Source organism: Hemiscyllium ocellatum, chromosome 34, assembly GCF_020745735.1.
Source record: "Hemiscyllium ocellatum isolate sHemOce1 chromosome 34, sHemOce1.pat.X.cur, whole genome shotgun sequence".
In the NCBI taxonomy this organism is placed as follows: Eukaryota; Metazoa; Chordata; class Chondrichthyes; order Orectolobiformes; family Hemiscylliidae; genus Hemiscyllium; species Hemiscyllium ocellatum.
In genome coordinates, this window is record NC_083434.1 from 32,435,590 (window position 1) to 32,460,162 (window position 24,573).

Sequence of the window (24,573 nt, forward strand, 5' to 3'; positions counted from 1 at the left end):
TTTGAATAGATTCTTTTAATAAAAAGCAAAATACAGCGGATCTGGAAATCTGAAATAAAAGCACAGCAATGCTGGAAAGACACAGCAGGTCTGGCCGCATCTGTGGACAGCACATTTGGAGTCTGATTTGACTTCTTTGGAACTAACTGGACTTGAAAGGTTTCTTTTGTCATTGATACTGCCAGACCGGCTGAGTTTCTCCAATAGATTCTGCGACTGAATTTTACTCCCATTTATTCATGAAATCGATATTCATTGTTTGGATTCATTTTTGGTTGAGACATGCTGGATGAACCATTTTCCCTACCCCTTCTCAATAGTTTCGTTTCCTTGGAATAAACTGAAGCAACATTTCCTGTTAAAACTTGCAACCTACCTTTTCTAGTTCAGTGAAGTTGTCATCAATATCTGGCAACAGGATGATCATACTCAGTTCATTCTGAACATAGGGGAGCTCAAGTATCTTGATTTTAAATTCTTGAATGTATGCCATATTAAACTTGGCTTTTTGCCACATCATTTGCACTGGTTTTGTTTCATTCTGCAAGTAAACAGAGACTATTAGCGAAACGACAGAAAACAAATTTATCCAAAATGGGAAATAATTCCAAGGTCAGGAGGTTTCAAACTGAAGCTTCCTTTCACAAAGCAACAATCTGTTCAGAGAGCTTTCTGACATTAACCACTTCTCAATGTCAGCGTGGTATATGACACGCACAATCACTGTTTCATCTGAAGTTGCACAAGTTCACAGCAATTGGGAGTTTCAGGATCAAACAGGCCACACTCAAACAAAATGCTCCCTTTACAAATGTAGGGCCATGTGTCAGTCTTGAAGAGAGCACACAATGTGGATAGAAAACTTAGAATTCCTACAGTGTGGAAACAGGCCAAACAACATGACCGACCCTCCGAAGAATAACCCACCTAGATCCATTCCCCTACTACTTGACATTTACCCCTAACTAATGCACTTAATCTATACATCCTTGAACATTATGGGCAATTTAGCACAGCCAATTCACCTGGCCTGCACATCTTTGGATTGTGGGAAGAAACCCACGCAGACACTGGGAGAATGTGCAAACATCACACAGTCACCCGGGGTTGGAATCCACCGCAGATCCCTGGCGCTGTGAGGCAGCAGTACCTTTCCGTGATTGAGAGTGGAGCTGGAAAAGCTCAGCAGGTCAAGCAGCATCAGAGGAGCAAGGGAGTCAACGTTTCAGGTTAGAACCTTTCATCAGGACTGGGGGAGGGAGTAGGGGCTTGTGAAATAAATAGAGGGAGGGTGCTGCGGCTGGGAGAAAGGTGGGTGGGATGGCGATTGGTGGATGCAGGTAAGGGGTGGTTGTGATTGGTCAGTGGGAATGGTGGAGCAGATAGGTGGGAAGGAAGATGGATGGGTATGGTCAGGCCAAGGGGGTGGGGCAGAGAGGGAAGGCTGGGCCTGGGATGAGGTGGCAGATTTGGAAGCTGGTGAATTCTATGTTAAGACCATATGGTTGTAAGCTCCTGTGGCAGAATGAGATGTTCTTCCTCCAGTTTGCGTGTGACCTTGTGTTGACATTGGAGGAGACCAAGATGGACATGTCATCCAGAGGGTTGAAATGGATGGCAACTGGAAGGTGAGGTCAATTGGAGTGTACGAAAATAAGTGTTTCCTGAACTGTTCCATGGGTTTGGCGTTGGTGTGGTGAATGATCTGTTCAAGCTTCTCATGAGAGCACGAGGCAGTGCCGATACAGTCAGTCAGTCATTGATGTAGCAGAGGAAAAGGTGAGAGATAGTACTAGTGTAGCCGCAGAAGAGGGACTCTTCCACTTATCCTACAAAGAAGCAGGCATAGCTCAGACCCACGCAGATACCCAAAGCTACTCCTTTGGTTGGTAAGAAGTGGGAGCATTGAAAGGAAAAGTTGTTCAGGGTGAGGACCAGTTCTGCCAATCGAATGAGGATGTCAGTGCAGGGGAACTAGTTGTGTTTGTGGGAGAGGAAGAAATTGAAGACCTTGAGGCCTTCTTCATGGGGGATACAGGTGTAGAGAGACTGGATGTCCACAGTGAAGATGAACTGTTGGAAGCCAGAGAACTGAAAGTTGTGGAAAAGATCAATGGGGTGGGTGGTGTCCCAAATGTAGGTGGGGACTTTCTAGACCAAAGGCGACAAGACAGAATCGTGATAAGAGGAGAGGAGTTCAGTGGGATAGGAGCAGGCAGAGACGATTGGCCGATTGGGGCAGTCAGGTTTATGAATTTTGAGGAGAAGATAGAAACAGGCAGTGTGGGGTTGGGGAACTGAGGTTGGAGGCTGTGGATGGGAGAATTTCCGTGCTGATGCGATTGTGGATGGTTTTGGAGATAATGGTTTGGGTGATGAGAGGTCAGATCGTGATTGAGGGGCGGTAGAAGAAGGTGTTGGTGAGTTGGCGTGTGTCTTTCGTGAGGTAGAGGTCGGTGCACCAAACTACCACTGCGACGCCCTGGTCAGGATATTTGATGGTGAGACTGTGGTTGGAGTGGAAGGAGCAGAGGGACACTTGGATGGAGAGGAGATTAGAGAGATTCAGGTAAGTGATCTCCGGACGGGAGTTCGAGATGCAGAGGTCAAGGGAAGGTAGGAGAACAGGATGGGGTGTCCAGTAGGATGAAGTTTGTTGGAGGCAGAAGGAGGGGTCTTTGGAGGGTCGGTGGGTGGGATTCATGTTTGAAGTAGTAGGCACAGAGGTGGAGATGGTGGGGAAAAAAAAAAAAGAAGTGTTCAACATCTAGATGTGTGCAAAATTTGATGATGTGTGCATAGTGGAATGAAAGCAAGCTCTTTCCTGAGGACTGACTGTCCTCCGTGAGGGAGAGGTTGGGGAGAATGGTAAATACCCAGCAAGACTTGGGGCTGGAGCCTGGTGGAGAGCTGGAGTTAGGAGATTGTCTCAGTCTCTGGGAAATGCATGTGGGAACAATCATGTGATGGGTCATGTGACTATTACCACAGATTTCTGCAGGTTTTCCCCATGTAAACAATATTCATCTCTTCTATTCTTTTGCCAAAGTTCGAAACCTCACATTTTCCCACATTACATTCCATTTATCAAGTTTTTGCCCACTCGCTTAACGGGCCCATATCCCTTTGTAGACTCATATAATCCTCGCCACTTACCTGCTTACCCAATTTTATCATCTGCAAATTTGGGGATGGTCCACTTACATTCCCCATCTCAGACATTAATCAATCAATCCTCAATAATTGTGGTCTCAACACTGATCCCTGTGGCGCTTCACTAGTTTCATGTTGCCATCCTGAAAATGCCACCTTTATCCCAACTCTGCTTTCTATTATATATAGTGAATCCTCCATTTGTTATAACATGCACCTCCAACACATGGGCTCTAATCTTCAGTAGGAGGAAGTGAGGACTGCAGATGCTGGAGATCAGAGTCAAAAGTGTGGTGCTGGTAAAGCGCAGCTGGTCAGGCAGCATCCGAGGAGTAGGAGACTCTATGTTTCAGACGTAAGCCCATCAGGAATGTCGGCCATAGGCTCTTCATCAGTGACTCCTTCCCCTTGTTACTTATTAACTCCAGCCATATGGTTTCTACATTATCATTCCCAAGATCATTTCTGTCAGTCTACTAATTTTATTGCTTACTAACAAAGCCATCCCATCACACTTCCCTTCCGCTTGGCTGTCCTTTTGAAAGTATTTAGCTTTGATTTCCTTGTACTCATGGCTATAATATCATCTATTTGTGCCTTTAATTCATTCGTTTTGAGATTTTAAAACAACTATCAAAGTTCAGACCAACTTAAAGCTAGAATAAGGACCTACATTCTATGACTCTAGATTTTTGTGTGCTTTACCAATACAGTTCAAGGACCAACATTTTATATATCTCCATTGTTCCTAAGTTCTCCCCATTTCAAAATGTACTTTTGTTTGGTTCAAGATGGACGACCTCACTCGTGTACAAATCCATTTACCGCCATTCTGCCAATTTAATTTGATCTGTCATTTTATGATTCCCCATTTATTCTAAGACAAAGAACAATACAGTACAGGATCAAGCCCTTCAGCCCTCCGACCCTGCGCCCACACATTTTGCCCTTCCATACTAAAACGGTCTTCACTTACAGGATCCATATCCCTCTATTCCCTTCCTATTCATGTATTCATCCAGGTGCTTCTTGAATGCTGCTACTGGATTGGCTTCCACCTTCCATCTGACAACATGTTCTAGGCACTCAGCAAGGTTTGTGCAAAAAACATGTCTCACATATCTCTTTTAAATTCTGCCCCTCACACCTTGAACTTGTGGTCCCCTAGTAATGAGCCCTCCACCCTGGGAAAATGCCTCATACTTTCCACTTTATCCACGCTATTCACAATCTTATAAGCTTTTATCAGGTTGCCCCTCAACCTCCTGCATTCCAGTGAAAACAAACCCAAATAAATCCATAAAAGACCATTCCCTCCACGACTGTCTGGTCAGGTCCACACCCTTTAACAACCCAACCTCCCCTCCAGGCACCTTCCCCTGCCACTGCAGGAATTGCAAAACCTGCACCCACACCTCCTCTCCCCACTGCCATCCCCCTCCTTCCAAGGCCCCAAAGAAGCCTTCCACACCCAAAGTTTCACCTGCACTTCCATACATGTTATTTATTGTATCCGTTGTTCCTGATGCAGTTTCCTCTACATTGGTGTGACTGGGTGTCTACAAGCAGGACGCTTCAGAGGACATCTCCAGGACACCCACATCAATCAACCCCATCGCCCTGTCGCTGAACCTTTCAACTCCCCCCTCACTCTGCCGAGCACATGCAGGTCCTGGGCCTACTCCATCGCCACTCCTTCACCACCCAGTACCTGGAGGAAGGCAGCCTCATCTTCCACCTTTGGATCCTTCAACTCCAGGGCATCAATGTGGACTCATTTCCCCTCCCCACCCCCTGCCACCTTACCCCAGTTCCAACCTTCCAGCTCAGCACCACCCTCACGACCTGTCCCATCTGTCAATCTTCCTTCCCACCTATCTGCTCCATCCTCCTCTTTGACCTATCACCTTCACCCCCACCTCCATCCACCTACTACAGACTCAGATACCTTCCCCCAGCCCCACCCCATTTATCTCTTGACCCACTAGGCTCCCAACCACATTCTAGATGAGGAGCTTTTGCCTGAAATGTTGATTTTCCTGGTCCTCGGATGCTGCCTGAACTGCTGTGCTTTTCAAGCACCACTCTAATCTTGACTCTGATCTCCAGCATCTGCAGTCCTCACGTTTGCCTGGCCCTTGAAAACAAACCCAGTCTATCCAACCTTTCCTCACAGCTGAAATCCCCCATACCAGATAGCATTCTGGTAAACCTTTTCTGTACCTCTCCAAAGCATCTACATCCTTCTGGTGTGGTGACCAGAAGTGGAATATTGTGTACAAGTGTGGTCCAACTAAAGTTCTATACAGCCGAAGCAGAACTTGCCTTATACTCAATGCCCCTAGTTAGTATACAGACTTATTGTTATGATAAGTGTAAACTCCAACTCTATATTATGCTATCAAAATAATTAAATCAACATGTTTCAAATACAAGATTCCACACAGACACCACTAGCTACTTCCTTCCAATTTGTGGACATATTTAAATGAGTCAGGTATAAAATGTGGATGTCAATGGTACTGAGTTATACTCAACAGGAGAACAATGAAAGCCTGGGATGCACAAAGAGGCCAAATTTTAAGGAACACAAATTTTGAAAGGTTGCAGGCTGTTGGATAGAGAGGGGAGGGGAAAAACGGGTGAGGCCACAGAATGATTTGCAAACTATTTTTCAAACTAAAGACATAGCTGGAACAGGGGCGAATGTGGGTTAGCAAGCACGGGGCATTGGGTAAATGATTTAGGGAGAGATGGCATGCAGGTAGCAGAATCTTGGATTAGCTCAAATCAGAGAGAGAAAATACTAAAAAGGCCTGGAACTCACATCAAATATGAATGGCAATGAGGAAAGTTAGATGGGTTTGTAATAGTGTAAAGAGCGTGGTGCTGGGAAAGCATCCGAGGAGCAGAAAATCGATGTTTCAGGCATGAGCCCTGATTCCTGATGAAGGCCCGAAACATCGATTCTCCTGCTCTTCAGGTGCTGCCTGACCTGACACGCTTTCCCAACACCACACTCTCATCTCTGATCTCAGGCATCTGCAGTGCAACAGTGTAATGCGGGCGGACTGAAAATCCAATCATTTCATCACACTGCCAGCTGCTAAACCATTCATTCCAAAAATCTAACTCTATCTTTAACTTTAAATATATCTTTAAATAAATTTTTGTTCATATTGGTCCAGCTAAGGATGACAAATACAATTATATTTACACCAATCATGGGAACTTAATTATACTCAGAAGAGCAACATGCTTCTGGGCTTACAATTCCGAGTTTTTGCTGATCAAGCAGTAGATAAGCCACTGTTCAGATTTTCTGCCCTATTATACCTGGCTTATTCGGAATTGTCCCTCTTGTGTGTTTTTTTCTTCAAATTTTCGTTCCCAGTTCCCTTTAAAATAAATGGCATTCACAAGGACAAGCTTCGTCAAACTGTCCACGGTGCCTTCGCTCAACAAATTCCTGATCTTGCCTGGAGGATAACGGAAAAACAAATGCACTTACAGGTGAAAGATCAAATGAAAAAAAAACAAAAAAAAAATTCAAGTCCACAAGAAGTGGCAATCTTATATCATCTGACCAACAAAGTGTAGGGCTTACTGACTGGTTTCTTGAAGCCAGACACTTGACATTTCCAGCTGATGCCGTCAAATGGGACCTTTTCGGGAAGCATCAACCAAATTATCTATCACCACGGCGACTGTTCATCTAACACAGTAACAAGGGGTTTCAGAGAAACAAAACGTGATTCCACACCACATAAGATGATATTAGGTCATTTATAATGAGATCGCTTTGAAGGAATGCTTTTCAAACCAAAAAAAAAGAGGAATGAGGTGTGGAGGGGCTTTTCCAGAGTTGCGATCCCAAGCAACTGAGGCACAACCACCATCGGAGTGATTCAGATCAGTGACATTCAAGAGACCAGAATCAGAGAAGCACAGATCTTTCAGGGAAGTGTGAGAGACAGGAGGGTTATAGGGGTACATCAAGACAAGATCATGGAAGATTTTGAAGAGAGAAAAAAAACCCAAGAGGATAAGAATTCTTTTAAAAACCAAGATCGGCTCCCAGTCAAGCAATGTAAATGAGCAAGAACCTGGACAATAGGGGAACTGGATGCAAGTTATGGATATCCTCAGGTTTATAAACAGATGTGTTGACAGAGTCAGGTCTGGAAGCAACTAAAGCTTAAACAAGGGCTTTAACAAGTGAACTGAGACATAGGTGAAGTTATGGAGTTGGAAATCAGCCGGTCTTAGCGACAATTCCAAATATGGTCAGAAGCTCATCCCAGGTCAAAATGTGGCGGTATGTTTAAAAACAGCCAGTTTAAATTGCAGACAGCTGAATGAATTTAACAAAGAAAACCAGGAGTGATAGCTGAGTCATTGAATTTATTCAAAGCAAAGTTAGAGAGATTTATGATTGATGATGATTTGGTTGGTGGGGAGGGCATGAGGGAGTAGAAAAGGTAGATAGGAACATGCAATAAAGGCCACAATCAGATCATAAATTATCCTAATGAATGACAGAGCAGACTCAAGGGCTATATGGTAGCAAGGGAAGGGAGTTTGGAGCAGGGACCAAAACACTATGGTTTAGTCTTCCCTCTATTTAAAAATGGAGGAGATTCCTGTTTATCCAGTGCTAATTATAAGATAACAGTCCAATACGTTAACATGGAGAAGCAAAGTGGCAAGCTAGAACTGGAAAGACTTTGCATTTCTTCAAATAGATCAATTACCCAGCAGCACTTGCCTTCAGTTTGTGTTTCAGTCCAGGAGTTAATCTGTTCTCTGACTTCTTCAGGTGCCTTAGCAAAATCCACTGCAGCTAATTCTGCCTCGTAATATTTCAGAGTAGACGCAAGGAAATTCTGAAGGATTAACAGGCAACACATCAAAGATAATCTAGTTTCCTAATATTCCACAATAAAAATGATAATTTTACAAGTGGAACAAAGTAACAGTGATGTTTTAGGGGAGGGTGGACCAAGGGAAGGAGATGGACAAATACATTTCCACCATCAGCAAACTAAAGTGACAGCAGCATTTTAAAACTGCTGAAAAAAAGGGAGGTACATGAAACATCAGTAACATCGTTAATCAAAATAACACAAAAGAATACCAAACAATTCAAGGGAGCCACAATGCAGAGAAAAGGATGCTGATTGGTTGATGAGTCAACCAAAGCAGAGCTGGATATTTGACCATGCTAAGGAAAAGCCAACATTACACGTCCATTCACAGCCAATTTTCAACAAGATAATAAATCAGAATCAAGAACTTTATTTGACTCTCCTTTGCAAAGACCAAGGACTAAAAAGCAAGTGCATGACTCCCAATGGCACTGTCGTGATCAGCTCATTGAAAATAAAAACTCCTTCCCTTAGTATTTTGTTGGACTTTGCAATTCTGTCTGATCAGACTTGATGCACCAGCAGAAGTTTACCGTAACCAGTTTACCGAGAGAAAGTTGTAGCTCTTATCCCCATAGAGGCGATTGGCTAGTTTCAACATGTAGTTTTCACTCGGCTTGTTGATTACAGCTTGAAGTTTCTGAAATTCAGAATGAAGGTCGTGTACTTTATCAAAAGCAAGCACCTGAAAGAGATTGAGAGAGAAATACAACAAAAACCATTTATTTAGAGACATTTTAGGTAGAGAATTCCAGTTCTAAACTGGGGAAATCAGACCAGCTATGTTTGAGAAACTGTACCAAAAGAACACCAAATTGGCACCAACTGGGTTCTTGTTTAACAAACAACTTCTGCATCATTTCATTTTAATCTGTAGATATGTTCATTATTCTGCCAATTGGTTTACACAGATGGCCTGTATATCACAAGGTTTATGTTATATTAAGTGTAGTTAAATCGGAATTTGAGAGTTTTGCTAATGTAACAGGAAGTATTGCAATATCACATGATCTTGCTCACCAAAAGCTGACTGAAAGAATGTTTTTGGCCATAGGAAAAGGTCATAGAGGGGCAAGGATGGACGGTGGACTGCTGGAAATGAGGCTTAAGAAGCAGCAATGGGAAACAAAAAAATGGCAGAGGAACTGGATACTTTGCATCAGTCTTCATGGAGGAAGACATCAGTAGCATGCTAAAAATTCAAGAGAGTCAGGGGCTAGAGGTGAGTGTACTGTCCTTCGCTAAGAGAATTTGTTGGGGAAAGTAAAAGGTCTGAAGGTGGTTAAATCACCTGGATCAGATGGAGGCATTTCGGAGACCATCCCAGTCAATGGGGGCTCCAGAGGACTGGGAAATGGCTAACATAACCCCCTGTTTAAGAAAAAAGGGAGGCAGAGGACGGGAACTTATAGCTGGCTAGCCTGAACTCTTGCCATTGGTCAGATTTAGAGTCCTTTATTGAGCGAGTATGAGATTGCAGAGTATTTGGAAGTGCATAGTAAAATAGGGCTGAGTCAGCATGGCTTTATCAAGAGAGAAAGTGAGGACTGCAGATGCTAGAGATCAGAGTCAAGTGTGTGTTGTTGGGAAAGCACAGCAGGTCAGGCAGCATCTGAGGAGTAGGAGAATCAACGTTTCGGGCATAAGCCCTTCATCAGGAATGAAGTTTCTGAAATGTCGATTCTCCTGCTGCTCGGATGCAGCCTTACCTATGTGCTTTCCCAGCAACACAATCTTGACTCTTTATCAAGGGGAGGTCATTTGTGTCAAACCTATTAGAATTCTTTGAGAACTTAAAAGTTAGACAAAAAGGGAGCCAGCGGACGTGATCCATTGGAGTTTCCAGAAAGCCTTGGACTTGGTGCAGCATAGGAGGCTGCTACGTAACATTCCAGCCCATGCTGTTAGGGGCAAGGTAGTGGCATGAATAGAGGATTGGCTGACTGGAAGAAGGCAGAAAGTGGGGATAAAAGGGCTTTTTTCAGGATGGCAGCTGGTGATTAGTGGAGGTGAGGGACATGCATGTTGGAACTGAAACTATTCACATTAGACATTAATAAAGCGCATGAAGGAAATGTGGGCCTTGTTGCTAAGTTTGCAGATGACAAAGAGATAGGTGGAGGGACGGGTACTGTTGAGGCTGCAGGGAGGCTGCAGAAGGACTTGACAGATTAGGAAAGTGGATGAAGGAGTGGTAAATGGAATACAATGTGGGAAAGTGTGAGGTTATGCATTTTGATAGAGAATTGTCTATGCTGCTTTTTCCTAATTGGGAAAGGCTTCAGAAATCTGAAGAACAAGAGCTCTTGGGTGTCCTAGTTCAGGATTCTCTTAAGGTTAAGATGCAGCTTCAGTTGGCAGTTAGGAAGGCAGATGCAACTTTCACATTAATTTTCAAGAGGACTAGGATAAAAGAGCAGAGATGAATTGCTAAGGTAATATAGGGCTCTGGTCAGACTGCATGTGGAATATTCTGAGCAATTTTGAGCCCCATATCGAAGGAAGGGACGGACTGGCCTTAGGGGAGGTCCACGGGAGGTCGACAAGATTGATTCTGGGGCTTGTCATATGGAGGAACAGTTGAGGATTCTGGGTCTATACTTGGAGTTTAGAAGGATGAGAAGGGATCGGATTGAAACTTACAGAATACCAAGAGGCTTGGATAAGGTGGACATGGTGGAGATATTTTCACTGGTAGGAGAAACTGGAACCAAAGGGTACAGTCTCTGAGTGAAGTGATAATCCTAGAGAACTGAAATAAGGAGGAATTTCTTCAGTCAGTCAGAGTAGCGAATCTGTGAAATTCATTGCTGCAGAGAGCTGTGGAGGTCAAGTCATTGAGTGTGTTCAAAGCAGAGATAGATAGATTCTTGATTAGTAAAGGGATCAAGGGTTATGGGGAGAAGGTAGGGAAATGTGGTTGGGAAACACATCAGCCATGATCAAATGGTGGAGCAGACTCAAGTGAGCTGAATGGCTTAATTCTGTTCCTAATTGGTGGGTCTTGCAGCTTCATGGCAAGATGAAGGCACTGTGAGGTGGTTTCTTAAATAATGTTTTCCTTACTTCAGCAGACTAAACATTCTTTAGCAGCACAAGACCAAAAACTTCAAAAGTGAAACAAAGTTTCCACAAACTGTGTATGCACTGCTGAAGTTCTAAATCCAACGTTTCCAAAACTGGAGGCACAAGGTTAACAGAGGGGACATGTCCAATAAAAGACAATTAGTTGCTCCATAGCTGAAATGAACAGTGGGATGGTTTTAGCTTGGGCAGTTTGAATGTCAAGAGAGACTGGGGTCATGCCAAGTACTACCAGTGAGGTAAGCCATTGGCTGTTCAGAAAAGCTCCTTGCCAGGATGCTACATTTCATGCACTGTGTTACTTGATCTGTGTACTATTATCTTATGAAGTTGAGTCAGAGTGAAGGATTTGCCAACAGTATAACGTCAGTAACGGCTGATGGAATTCGTTTCTATGGTAGGCCAACCCTCTCCTGATTAAGATGCAGGCCAGAATATGAGCAGAGTTTTTAAAAGGAGTCCCTGGTCTCTGCCTCCACACACTCACTGTCTCCACTACTGTACTCATCAAGGTTCCCGTTCTACCACCCTCTCACAATTGCAACCAACACCTTGTGGCACTGGCCCTCATCCAGCCCCAATGCAATGACCCCTGCATGCTGCCTATTCACTCAAGACACCTACCTCCCCACTATTCCCCCACCAGCACAGTTGTACCAAACAATTTCATCTCACTCAATCCCTCCTTCGCTCTCATTCCAGGAGAGGAACAAGACTAAAAGCCTACAATACAGCAAAAGCAGCCAAGACGGGTGTTGGGGTGCCCAATATTCAGCTCCTCTTTCTCCACAAGGAGAGGATCCTGACCACACACAAAGCTGTGGACTGAGATTCAAGGCTGCCCTCCGTTTACTGTGCAGAGACCCCCTGACCGAACAGTCTGTGATTTGACTGAGGACTATTCCTGTTAAATGAGAATGTCTTTGAGACATAGCCATTTGGTTACTGCATTGCATTTGTGTCATGTACACTGCGGGCACACAATGCAGGTGTAAGATGACATAGTACACAGTAACATGTGCCACCCATAGACTGACCACTGTTGACAACTGTGAACTGCTTTGTGTCAAGCACCAAAAGGGCAAGACAGAGCCAAAGTTCAGGGAATCCCCAATTTACAAACCATCCCGACTTACAAATACTCATACTTACAAATGGGTATCCCACACACGAGTATCACTTTAAAGACCAAACATACAAGTATTTCCTGTGATTACAAACAATTGCCTTAGATTGATAAGCATCATGTTCCAACATGCAGGGTGGCACGGTGGCACAGTGGTTAGCACTGCTGCCTCACAGCGCCTGAGACCTGGGTTCAATTCCCGACTCAGGTGACTGACTGTGTGGAGTTTGCACGTTCTCCCCGTGTCTGCGTGGGTTTCCTCCGGGTGCTCCGGTTTCCTCCCACAGTCCAAAGATGTGCGGGTTAGGTGAATTGGCCATGCTAAATTGCCCGTAGTGTTAGGTAAGGGGTAAATGTAGGGGTATGGGTGGGTTGCTCTTTGGCGGGTCGGTGTGGACTTGTTGGGCCGAAGGGCCTGTTTCCACACTAAGTAATCTAATCTAATCTAATCAATTCAACTTGTGAATGGACTCAGGAATGGAACCCCGGCTGCACTGTGAGCTCTGAACTCTGTCCGAGGGTGAAAACAATAAAATGCATAACAACGCAAGGCAGAGATGCTGTCTGCACTCAGACAGGTGCCAAGCAAGTGGACAAGGAGGCACAGCCATGTCCAGTTCATGAGCTCGATGGATGTCGGCCCCTAATGGGTGTAATTTCCTGGCAGCATATTCCAATGAAAGGTGCCTTTGCTCTCAGAAGTGCAGTACTACAGTATGCAACCATACTTTCAATGTACTGGAGATGAGCCATGATAATGCAAACAGGCTAGTACATGGTGAAGCCAAAGTCCATGGACAGGGGGAGCATGCTCGGTGCCAGGAATCGGTTGAAGAATGTGACACTTTGGTCTTGACATTGAGAAGGGTCTCGCTCAATACCTCTCTCAATTTCTCACCACAGTCTATGTCATTTAGGACCTGGGAAGATTTCACCCAAAAACAAATTTAATGACATGTACTCAGGACCTACAGACTCAAACATGGCGGGAGTTAGGCAGCACAAGAACAGAAATAGACCATTCAGCCCCTCGGACCTATTCAATGAGATCATGGCTGATCTGTCACCTAACTGGCCAGATGGAGAGACTTACTGAGGGAGGGAAACGAGTCACTAATGAAACCGTGGTTGACAGAAGAAACACCTTGGGGGAAGAAATTGAATGCATAGAGGGCTCAACGCAAAGCGATTTATAGAGGGGGAAATCAAACTAAATTCGCTGAGCTTGCAGAATAAAGAAGTAACATCAGCTTCAGAGCAAGAAACTCGGACATTGAATTCTGGATGACTTATAGCTTAGGAGGGCAGTAGCAGAAAGGTCATTAAACAGACCATTACAAAGGTGACGATCAGGTGGCAGGGAGAGGGAGAGGGAGACAAAGCAGGGGTAGTTTTGGAAAGAAAAATATAGCCTTGTTGGCAGATCAAATGTAGAGAAGATCCCAAGCGTCTGGCCTACTGCATTTGGAGAAAGTGAGGACTGCAGAGGCTGGAGATCAGAGTCAAAAAGTGTGGTGCTGGTAAAGCACAGCAGGTCAGGCAGCATCCGAGGAGGAGAATCGACATTTTGGGCATAAGCTCTTCATCAGGAATGTGATGGTAGCTGAGAAGGAGAAAGGTAAATGCAGGTGCAGAGATTATTGTGATAGGTCAGTGGGGAGGGTGGACTGGATAAGTGGACAGGTAAAGAGGGCGGTGCCAAGTTGGAGGGTTGGATCTGGGATGAGTTGGGGTAAGGGGAGATGAAGAAACTGATGAAGTCTGCATTGATGCCGTGTGGTTGAAAGGTCCAAAGGCGCAAGATGCAAGCATTCTTCCTCCAGTTGTTGGGTGGCTTGGATTTGGCAGTGGAGGAGGCCCAGGACTTCCACGTCCTTGGAGGAGTGGGAGGGAGAATTGAAGTGGTTGGCCACAGGGCGGTGGGGTTGTTTGGTGAGTGTCCCCCAGAGATGTTCCCTGAAACGTTTTGCGAGTTGGCGTCCTGTCTCCCCAATCTAGAGGGGACCACATCAAGAGCAACAGATACAGGAGATGAGGTATTTGGATGTGCAGGAAAATCTCTGCCAGATGTGGAAGCATCCTTTGGGGTCTTGGAAGGAGGTGAGCATGGGCAGGTATGGGTGCAGGTTTTACACCTCTTGTGACAGCAAGGGAAGGTTCCAGGTGTGGAGGGTGGGTCGTTGGGGGACCTAGACCTAACAAGGGACTGGTCTCTGCAGAATGCTGATAGGGGTGGGGAGGGGTCTGACTGTAGGTGGCTGAAATAGTGGAGAATAATGCACTGTATCTGGAGATTAGTGGGCCAGAAGGTCGAGGACCAGGGAGGTTCTATTCTTGTTGTGGTTGGAATGGTGGGGTTCAAGGACAGAGGAGCGGGAAGTGGAGGAGATATGCTGGAGGGCATTGTTGATCATTGGATTGGGAAATTACGGTCCTTGAGATAGGAGGCCATCTGGGATGTCCTGGAGTTAAACAGAGAGAGAGTGTTACAAATGGAAATAGAGAATCTGATCCCAAGTTTAACAGCAATAAATGGGCCAGGTGTCCTACTCCTTACACGAATACACAGGACACCAGAAAAGGACCATAGGCATCGTTGTGCTACTGCTCAGCAGGGGCTCAAGATCAGTCTGTCCTGACTGTAGTATCGGCAACACGAGGGAATAGGTTACATTCCATAGCATCACAAATTACAAAACGTACGAACAGCAAATTAACAGCCTATGTTGCAACAGCAGACCAAGCAGCCCTCTGGACAGCAACATACATTTCAGATCATTAGTCATTTGTTTACTTCCAGAAGAAAAAAAATGCAACACAAGAAGATAACACAAATACCAAATTTGGAGTTTATTAATGGAATGCATTATTTAACAGATAGGGAGTTTTTGCACAACATAATGCAATGGAGTTATTATGCTGAATACACGTTTGTATTTAGCTTTGAGAATGCTGTCAACTGCAATCCAGAGTTGGCACTCATCACAAAGCATTTGCTTCATTTTATGTGCCAAACCCACATTAGATCATGTGTTAAAAGCTACTGTTATTCCAAATTTGCTGATTGCACAGAAGTTCGTCTTCCATTAATTCAACCCAGTTAGGCAGTTTCACAGGTTATTAAACGTTAAGGAAATACTCAAGATATTTTTTAAAAATTACAGCTTAAATCATAAAAAGCAAATCCTCAAACTTTTTTTAAAAAAATGCACTATTTTTGTTGTCATGGCTTAAGACCGCATATCACACCATGGAAAATTAAGTTGTTTTTGTTACAATATAACTCCAACTGTGTGACCAAAAAAAGAAACATTTTTAACAAAAGCCATCCACACAAAGCTGGCTTTTTTTAAAAAAATAGCTTTTTCTATTGAATAATCAGCTTAGTCAATGCAATCCATTGCACAAATAGGTCACATGGTAAAGTTTTGCTCAATTCCTATCTTACCTTATTACAAAACTCAGTAGATTAGTTTATCTGAACACTGATATTACCCATATTTGGAAAATTACCATTGTTTCCTGAAGGCCTTAGCCTGGCAAAAGATCCTAAAACACATAACATTTTTAAAGCAACCTTTTCCCCCTCTCCATTCTTGTGGGGTTTTAAAAAATATTTTCCAGCCAATGTCAGTACAGTGAAGTTACAATGATCTTTTGGCAACCAATCAGATTCAGAGGAGAAGGTTTCGTCAACTTCAGAATTAATTTATATCAGAATTAAACTATTAGACTGAATGAACATTCTTCGTTTCTTATTTCCCCTTCTCCCAAAAGCTTAGCCTTAGCTAGTTTTCTGACGTATTTGTAAACGCACCATTTTTATATTGAAACGCATCAATCTGAACAACTGATCATCATCTCTGTTGAACTTAACTGTGAAAGGTTCACCATTAAAATGGGGCTAATGGTTTTCTGAAATACAACACCTTACAACCAGACCACTGACTTTCTCCTTCACTGACAAAAAAAATAAAACCAGGAGGGAGATGGAAATAAAAACTTAAGACAGGTGCATTGTAGCCAGAAACGCACTGTCTGAAAGGGGAATGGAATCAAATTCAACAGCAGAGTGTTGTATAGATAGATTATTTTAAACTAAAAGGGCTCTTGAGGATGTGCTAGGGAGTGGCATTAAAAGGTAGCTCTTTTAAAGAGCTGACACTAGCCAGACAGGTCTCACAGCCTCTCCTCGTGCCGTATAATCCTATAACTGCCTCCAAAGTTGCAAATGTAGGGAGCAATGTGATAAAGATAGATCATATGCCACATTAAGCATCTCGGTACCTATTTGCTTTTCATAGTTAAATGCCCTGTCTGTTCAGTTTAGAAGTCCAAAAGGCAAATAAAGAGGGCACAGACAAGTTTGACAATTGCATTGTCAAAATGTATGGATATACATATCAGGAAAGGATGAACAGGCTGGCTTGATTTTCTATTTGGGGTGGGGGAGTGCTGAGGGATGATTTGTCAAGAGTTATTTACAATTATAAAAATTTTTGATCGATATGGACACACAGATAACATATGGCGTTCCAGAGGAAGAGCAGGACTAGACACCTGTTAAAGACACAATCACCCAGCAATCCAAAAGGGAACTCAGAAAATGAAATCCATCCCCCAAAGAGTGATGAGAAATGGAACTCACTATCAAAGGAAATGGCCAAAGTGATGAATATAAAAGTATTCATGAGAAAGCTACACTGTCATTTGAAGGAAATGAAATAGAAGGGTTACAAGGATAAATTAAAATGAGGAAAGATCAAAGGTTACTCAAATGCAGTATGAACGTTGACAAGGTCTGGTTGGATTAACTGGTCTGTTTCTGCTCTATCCTCTATAAATAAAAGCATACCTTTAATATTGCAATTATCATGATACACCCACCTTGGCCATCTGAGTGGCAGTATTTCCTTTCGCACCTAGATATACCATAGCCAGAGCAGCTGATATACTCAGTGGAGATACAAAGATATTGCCATTTTTGTCATTTCTATCCAACTGTTTGAAGAGATCAAGAGCGAACTTGACATTTGAAGTACTCAGAAGATCCATTCCTGACATATCTAGAGTAGAAGAAAAACATTGAATTGTGGTTTGTTCTGCTTCTCCTACCAGGCAGTGTCAGAAAAGACAGTGTCAAAATTTGCTCAAATGCCAAGGAGTGGGGAAAGCTTTTTTGTCTAAATTGCAAAAGTATGTTTTATTCATTAAAAAATCATCTTTAAATACATGCAAAGGTTCTAAACCATATCTGTACAATCTTTGCAGAGAAAAAAAACAAGGAAAGCATCAAAATTTTGACCTTTCTCAGAGTTTCTGTATAGTTGCAAAATACAAAGCTGACACTTAAGCAGGTAATTATTTATTAAATTATTTATGCTCATTTTGAGGCACCGATTGGGTCTGACAACTGAACAGACCTGTTATGGTTTGACAGAAAGGCCTCAGACAGTGGCATTTCTCCACAGCGCCTTGGCAGTAACTGCCCCGAGCTATAGTGCATTCCTCAGCACGTCGTCCTGGACCTTGGAACTTGCCGATCGAGGTCAGCTCTTTGCACTGCAAGACCAGCAAGTCTGGGCAGACCAAAGAGTGTCTTTCATTAAGTTGATGGTGCACCAGGCACAGACGACGTTTGTCTCGGTGTGCGACCCGTGCAACAGCTCATACACCATTCAGCCCTGTGTCACAGAGCTGCTCGGGATGAACCTCAACAAAACCTCAACAGACCTTCTTTGCAAGGCCACATTCCAGAAGGAGACGTGTGACCATCTTGTCACCAGCCCAACCACTTCGAGAGCAGCAAGCTGTGGCGCACAGAGACTAGGCATGCATGAAGGATCGGGCAGGTACTACCCTTCTCACCAACAGCCAAGCGATGTCTTGGCGCTTGATGGTATGTTCTGGTGATAAGCCATTCTGTCAAATGTCTGACAGTCTGCCCAGGGAATCATGTGACAGGATCCACCCTCTCCTTCTCTCAAACGGTGTTCAAAGACACATGCATGCTGACTACTTCCTGAAGGACATGTGGTTAAAGGTGTTTCCTTGCAGATTTTTCCATGAGGGAAAAGTGACATGGAACGGTCCAAACACTTTTAGATTAGATTAGATTCCCTACAGTGTGGAAACAGGCCCTGGGGTCCAACACGTCCACACCACCCCTCCGAAGAATAACCCACCCAGACCCATTTCCCTCCGACTAATGCATCTAACACTATGGGCAATTTAGCATGGCCAATTCACCTGACCTGCACACAGACATGGGGAGAATGTGCAAACTCCACACAGACAGTCACCCGAGGCTGAAATCGAACCTGGATCCCTGGTGCCGTGAGGCAGCAGTGCTAACCACTGAATGCACCGTGCTGCCCTTGGAGTGACCTGCAGAAATAAGGTTAGACCCATCCTCTGCAAACCCCAGGGCAGGTAGAACCTCAACACATGTTGATACTTGGTATTTGCACATAGCCCTTGCTGAGTAGAAAAGTTGATTAAGATCCGAGCAAAGAGTTTATTTTTATTGGGGGTATGAGAAACGCAGTAAGGTTGGGAATGCTGGTCAACATTGCAGGAGCAGTGTTCCAGTTTTGCATTGAATGAAGTGACAACAGATTTCAGAACCAAAGAGAGTAACCAGGAATTTCACAAATGTAATATCTTAGTAATTTTAAATTCATGATATATGCAATTATTAGATTAGAAAGTCAGGCCCCTGTTGTCAGAACACAATTTCCTTGACAGTGTGTATTGCTTCACCCAGAACGAGTAAAAAAAATCACTAAAACCTGAAAGAGTTGATTCTGCATACACCAGCAGCCCCTCAATTAAAACGAGTAATTGCAAATTTCCTGGACTCATGCTAATCTTCACTCAGTTTGTAGGAAGACTATTCAAAATTCCAGTTGGCTCAGGTTCTAGTTTCCATTACGGTTCTGTCCAACTTCCTAGACTGCACCCTAAGCAAATTTGAGCTCACTCTATCCATATCCTCACTCACACAGAGTCCCCATCACCCAGAAACAAGAACAGAAATTGCTGGAAAAGTTCAGCAGGTCTGGCAGCATCTGTGGAGACAAATCAGCATTAACGTTTCAGATTAGAACCAGTTTCACTGCCCCACCACCTACAGCTCACTGATTTATAATGATCAGAAAGGGCTGATTGATGAGTTGGCAGGCCGGCCCTGTACACACTGGAGGTTAGAAGAATGAGAAGTGATCTTATTGAAGCACAAGCTGGGGGATGTAGGGGGAAAGAGGCAATGAGGCATGGAGAGGATGTTTCTCCACATGGGGAAATCTAAAAGTTGGCAGCACAGTTTCAGAATAAAGACTCCACCATTCAACATAGAGGTAAGTGGAAATTTCTGCTGTCGAAAGCTTGTCAATCTTTGAAATCCTGTAACCCAAGGATAGGATGTCTATGTTATTAAATACATTCAGGGGTGAGACACACATATTTTTAATCAGTGAGGGAATCACGAATTCTAGACAGCAAGCAGCAAATAGAGTGGAGGCGCCAACCAGATCAACTTTGGTCCAAATGAACGGTGGATTCGAGGGGCCGAATGGCTGACCTCAACTCCAATTTATGTCCTGTTCCAACTGCACCATGTTAAAATCCTCCTCTTTGCCTTCTAACCATTACTTTCTCGAGTGTAATTAAGGATAGGCAATAAATGCCAGCCAAGCCAATGACACCCATATTCTGCAAAAAAAAACTTCCATAATTCCTTCAGTTGCATCACTCCTCATTATTTGTATTGATTATCTGCTCAGTTCTACAAACTTTGGATTTCTGCACACCTCAAGTTTTAATTGTCCTATTGCTGATGACTCCGAACACCTTATCCTTCAAACTGACTGCCTGGTTTAATACTGTATGTGGACTGGTGCCAAAATTTATTTGAATACACTTCCACAAAGATGCTTGGGACTCCACGGAAAGATAAATACAAAATTATTATCCCACTCCATCCAACAGTCTGGTGACTATAAATCATAAGGATCAGCAAGGGTAAAAGGTTATTGCATTTACCGGTCACTAAGCAACATTAGGTAAAAACATGACTGCAGATGCCGGAAACCAGATCTGGATTAGTGGTGCTGGAAGAGCACAGCAGTTCAGGCAGCATCCATGGAGCAACATTAGTCAGTAAAATCAGTTAATTGCACTTACAGACTAAGAATGCATGACCCACTTATTTCAAATACCAGCAACATATATACTTTTGAAGATATAAACTGAAGACCTGATTTATACGAGGAGGCACTGGATATCAAAATACCCACTGCACCAGAGAAATCTTCAAAACACAACAGCAACAGAATTAGCACAGGGTTTAAAGAACGGCTTCTGAACGCCCTGTTTTTGTCTGCCCTCACCACAGTACATTCAAATAAGCTTTCCAGTGAATCTTAACCGAGTATAAAAGGTCAGTATTACAACAATATACCAGCCAATACTATACGGTTACGGGAAAAAGTCAACAAAGGTGTTCCAAACTCAACATTTGCAATGAATTTAATACTGTGTAATATAACTATTATTCATACAATGCCTGATTCACAACCATTAAGGTTCAACCATTCTGACACTATTTTCCTCCCATTCCTCTGAAACTGTTTTCAAAGTAAGTTTAGTTAGTTGAGGTTTGACTTTAGTGTCTATAACAGAGGCTTACAGCACAGAAACAGACCTTTTCCTTCATATGCACCAACCAGACATCCCCATGTGACCTAGTCCCATTTGCCAGCATTTGGCCCATATCCCTCTGAATAATTCCTATTCATTTACCCATCCAGATGCCTTTCAAATGTTATAATTGTACCAGACTCCACCACTTCCTCTGGCAGCTCATTCCACACACACACACGCATTACTCTCTGTTTTAATTAGAGTTTTATGACTAGGATGTAAACAATTTTCAACAAGGTTAATCGACACCATTTTGGGGAAAGATTGCAGGATTTTTGTACAGGAGAAAGTGAGGACTGCAAATGCTGGAGCTCAGAGTCGGGAGAGTGGTGTTGGAAAAGCACAACTGGTCAGGCAGCATCTGAGGAGCAGGGATCAAATATTCCAAATGTCTCACAAACACACAAAAAAGTGGTTTTGCGGGCGATCATTAAGAACACAAACCGTTATACCCTTGCGTAATAGACTACTGCAAATAAAACAACTTTCCTTATACAAAGCACAATTATGGGAGAGGAAGTTAATTCTGGTCTTGCAGAATAATAAATGTAACAAGGGACACTCTCAATTAAAACTGAATCCAACTGGAAATAAACGAAGGTTACCGTCCCAGAACAAGGCAGGTTGACTGATTAAGTTTGAGGGGTACCCCTTACCTAATAGAAATATGAGCATTTCTAAAGGTTTCCATGAGAAATATTCAGGAATGGCTTTTACGATCAAATCAACAGGTGGTACAGGCGTTAGATAATTCCAGAAAATTAGTCAGGAACACTTAATAACAAGTTATTCCTTGCTAATCCCGAAAGGCTCCCTGAGTCGGCACTGAAACATTCAGAAATTTAGGAAAGATGAATCACTCAGCCAGTAATCTTTGGGGTGTGGTTATGTTGCTTTAAGAGCATGGGAGGCCGAGCAGTTATGATGGTCAGATTACTGAACCAGTCATTGCACAGGCCTGGTTTCACTATCCAGAGAAACCCCAGCGCATGGAACATTTCCACTCCGGGATTTAGGATCGAGCTGTGATATACGGTAGAATAATTTAAGCCACATCCAGTTTTGTAGGGATAATGGGGCCACAACAAAAACAAAAAAGGGAGGGAAGAGGGAATAATCGGGAAAGGGCATTAGCTTGTTCCTGCATTCTCCCCTCCTGGGGAGGGAGACCCGAGCAGGGACCGGCCTTTGCAATGGGAGAACGCTATCCCTCCCAGTCGCACTGTGGAAGTGCGGAAGGTATTCCTGGCTGGAGCACAGCAGGAGGAGGAGGAGGAGGAGAAGCAGACCCACCCGAGTAGCGGCTGAGCCAGGGAGAGGCGCAGTGCTGGGGTTCACTCAGCGCTGTTACTGCACTCTGACAGAGGACCACAGTAACACAGTAACAGGACAGGTCCCAGCTGATAGGAGGCATACTCACTGCGGCGTGACTGGCAGCACAAGGAACACTCAAGCATGACATCAGCACCGCTACGGTTCCTCCTCTTTTATCGAGTCCAATGAGCTGACAAGGCTGGTCCCCAGAGAGCCCCAGGCACATGACAGGGGGAGGGATAGGAGTTCTAGCCTTTACGCTGTTTCCTTTTTGATCCCGTTCCGCTCAACCCGGGATCTCAGCGCAAAAGCAGCGAAACTCAGCGCTGGTCTGGCAGCGTCAGTGTCTGAGGCAGCAGAGTTTAACATTTCCAGTGTTGGGATTCTTCACCAGCTTCCTGTTCCTACTCAGAAACAAAAACCAGACATTTCGAGTTTGATTAAAAACCGTACAAAAAAGTGTAGGTCGCTGGAGCCGAAATGTTAACTCTGGGTTCTCTCCACACATGCTGAGCTTTTCCAGCAATTTCTGTTTTTGATTTCCAGTATTCATGGCACTGTACTATAGAATCCCTATGTGGAAACAGCCCCTTCAGCCCAACAAGTCTGCACTGACCCTCTGAAGAGAAACCCATCCAGACCCATTCCCCTAACCTACACATCCCTGAACATTATGGGCAATTTGGCATGACCAAACCCACCTTACCAGCACATCTTTGGATTGTGGGAGGAAACCCACACAGACACTGGAAGAATGTGTAAATTGCCACAAAGATAATTGCCCAAGTTGAACCAGATTCCTGGTGCTGTGAGGCAGCAGTGCTAACCACCGAGCCACCCATAATTCAGCCTGTTCTTATTCCCTGCCCATTGAGATCCCAGCAGCCAGCATTTTTATAAAAACCAAAGGAACGGTGGTTCCTGTAGATCAGAAACAAAACCAAATTGCTGGAAAAGCTCAGCAGGTCTGGCAGCATCTGTGGAGAGAAAGTAGAGTTAACGTTTCGGGTCCAGTGACTCTTCCTCAGAACTGCACTTTTATATTGTTTTTATTAAACCTGTTCAGTTCACTGAGGATAGTTTAATAGATTTTTTTTTAAAAGTACCCCAGGTGCTTCCTCGCAAACAGGATTTATACATAAAGCTGGCAAGGGCACTGCTGTTCATGGAGCTGTGAACCGTGCGTACTTGTAGTTGAGGCTAGGTGAGCATTCCTAGAGGTATGCTACAAATCTGTGAAATTCCCCGCTCAGTGGAGCAGTTGAGGCTACCTCTGAGTCTTTTAAAGGCAAAGATAGATTTTTGAACATTTAAGGAATTAAGGGTTACAGTAAGAGGGCGGGTAAGTGGAGCTGAGTCCATGAAAACATCAGCCATTGAATGGCAGAGTAAGCTCGAAGGGCCAAATGGCTTACTCTTGTTCCTGATTCTTATCTTCCTCTGTTAATACACATAGAGGTTTGTCCTAACATATAAGACTGCCATTTGGGATATCATCAGCCTGTGCAATTTTTCAGCGGATTATGGAGAACATTTTACAAGGTCTCCTCCAGGTTGCCATTTATCTAGGTGATGTACTAAGAACAATAAGAAGCACTTGGAAAACTTAGTCACAGTCCTTTCTTCCAGGTGGCTATACCCCTAGAAAGTAAAAGTGTGTGTTCCAGGCACCCTAAATGACCTACAGAGTCAATAACTGAGCTGAAAATGTGTTGCTAGAAAAGTGCAGCAGGTCAGGCAGTATCCAAGGAGCAGGAGAATTGACATTTCGGGCATGAGCCCTTCTTTAGGAAGAGTCAATAAGACCAGGTTACACACGTTAGAAGATAAAGTGAGGGTGATTAAAGCTGTCCCAGCTCCCACATCTGTACTGGAGCTTAAGTCTTTCCTTGGGCTGGTGAACTATTATGGAGAGTTCATACATAGCTTGGCCTCTATCCTGGTACCTTTGCACCAACTCTTAAAGTGTCAATCTTGGGAATGGTCGGATAGCCAAGCCATAGCTTCCAGGCAAGTGAAGAAACAGTTGTCATCCTCTGAGATGTTGACACATGATGGTCCAAGCAAGATCTGATAATGACATATGATGCCTCCATGTACTGCATTGTGATGGTATTAGCTCATAGGTGGCTTAATGGAGAGGAAAGCCTAATATAATTTCATCCAGGACACAGGCTAATGCAAAGCACAAATACGCCCAGATGGAGAAAAAAAGGTTTGGCAATTGTTTGGAATCCAGAAATTCCACCAATATGTTAATAGATG

General features: G+C 43.8%; 1 protein-coding gene across 5 annotated transcripts in view; it reads right to left on the bottom strand.

The window, feature by feature from the left end:
* Window positions 1-24,573, bottom strand: part of LOC132832315 (leukocyte elastase inhibitor-like) — a 35,568-nt gene that overhangs the window by 2,557 nt on the left and 8,438 nt on the right. For 2 of the 5 annotated variants that reach the window (XM_060850226.1, XM_060850225.1), the window contains exons 2-6: window positions 17,179-17,357; window positions 8,629-8,766; window positions 7,922-8,039; window positions 6,490-6,632; window positions 377-541 (exon numbers count right to left, since the gene is read on the bottom strand). In XM_060850226.1, the coding sequence (XP_060706209.1) occupies window positions 377-541; window positions 6,490-6,632; window positions 7,922-8,039; window positions 8,629-8,766; window positions 17,179-17,355 (741 nt within the window). In that variant the 5' untranslated portion in view covers window positions 17,356-17,357. The other 3 variants (XM_060850224.1, XM_060850223.1, XM_060850227.1) reach the window with 3 other exon arrangements.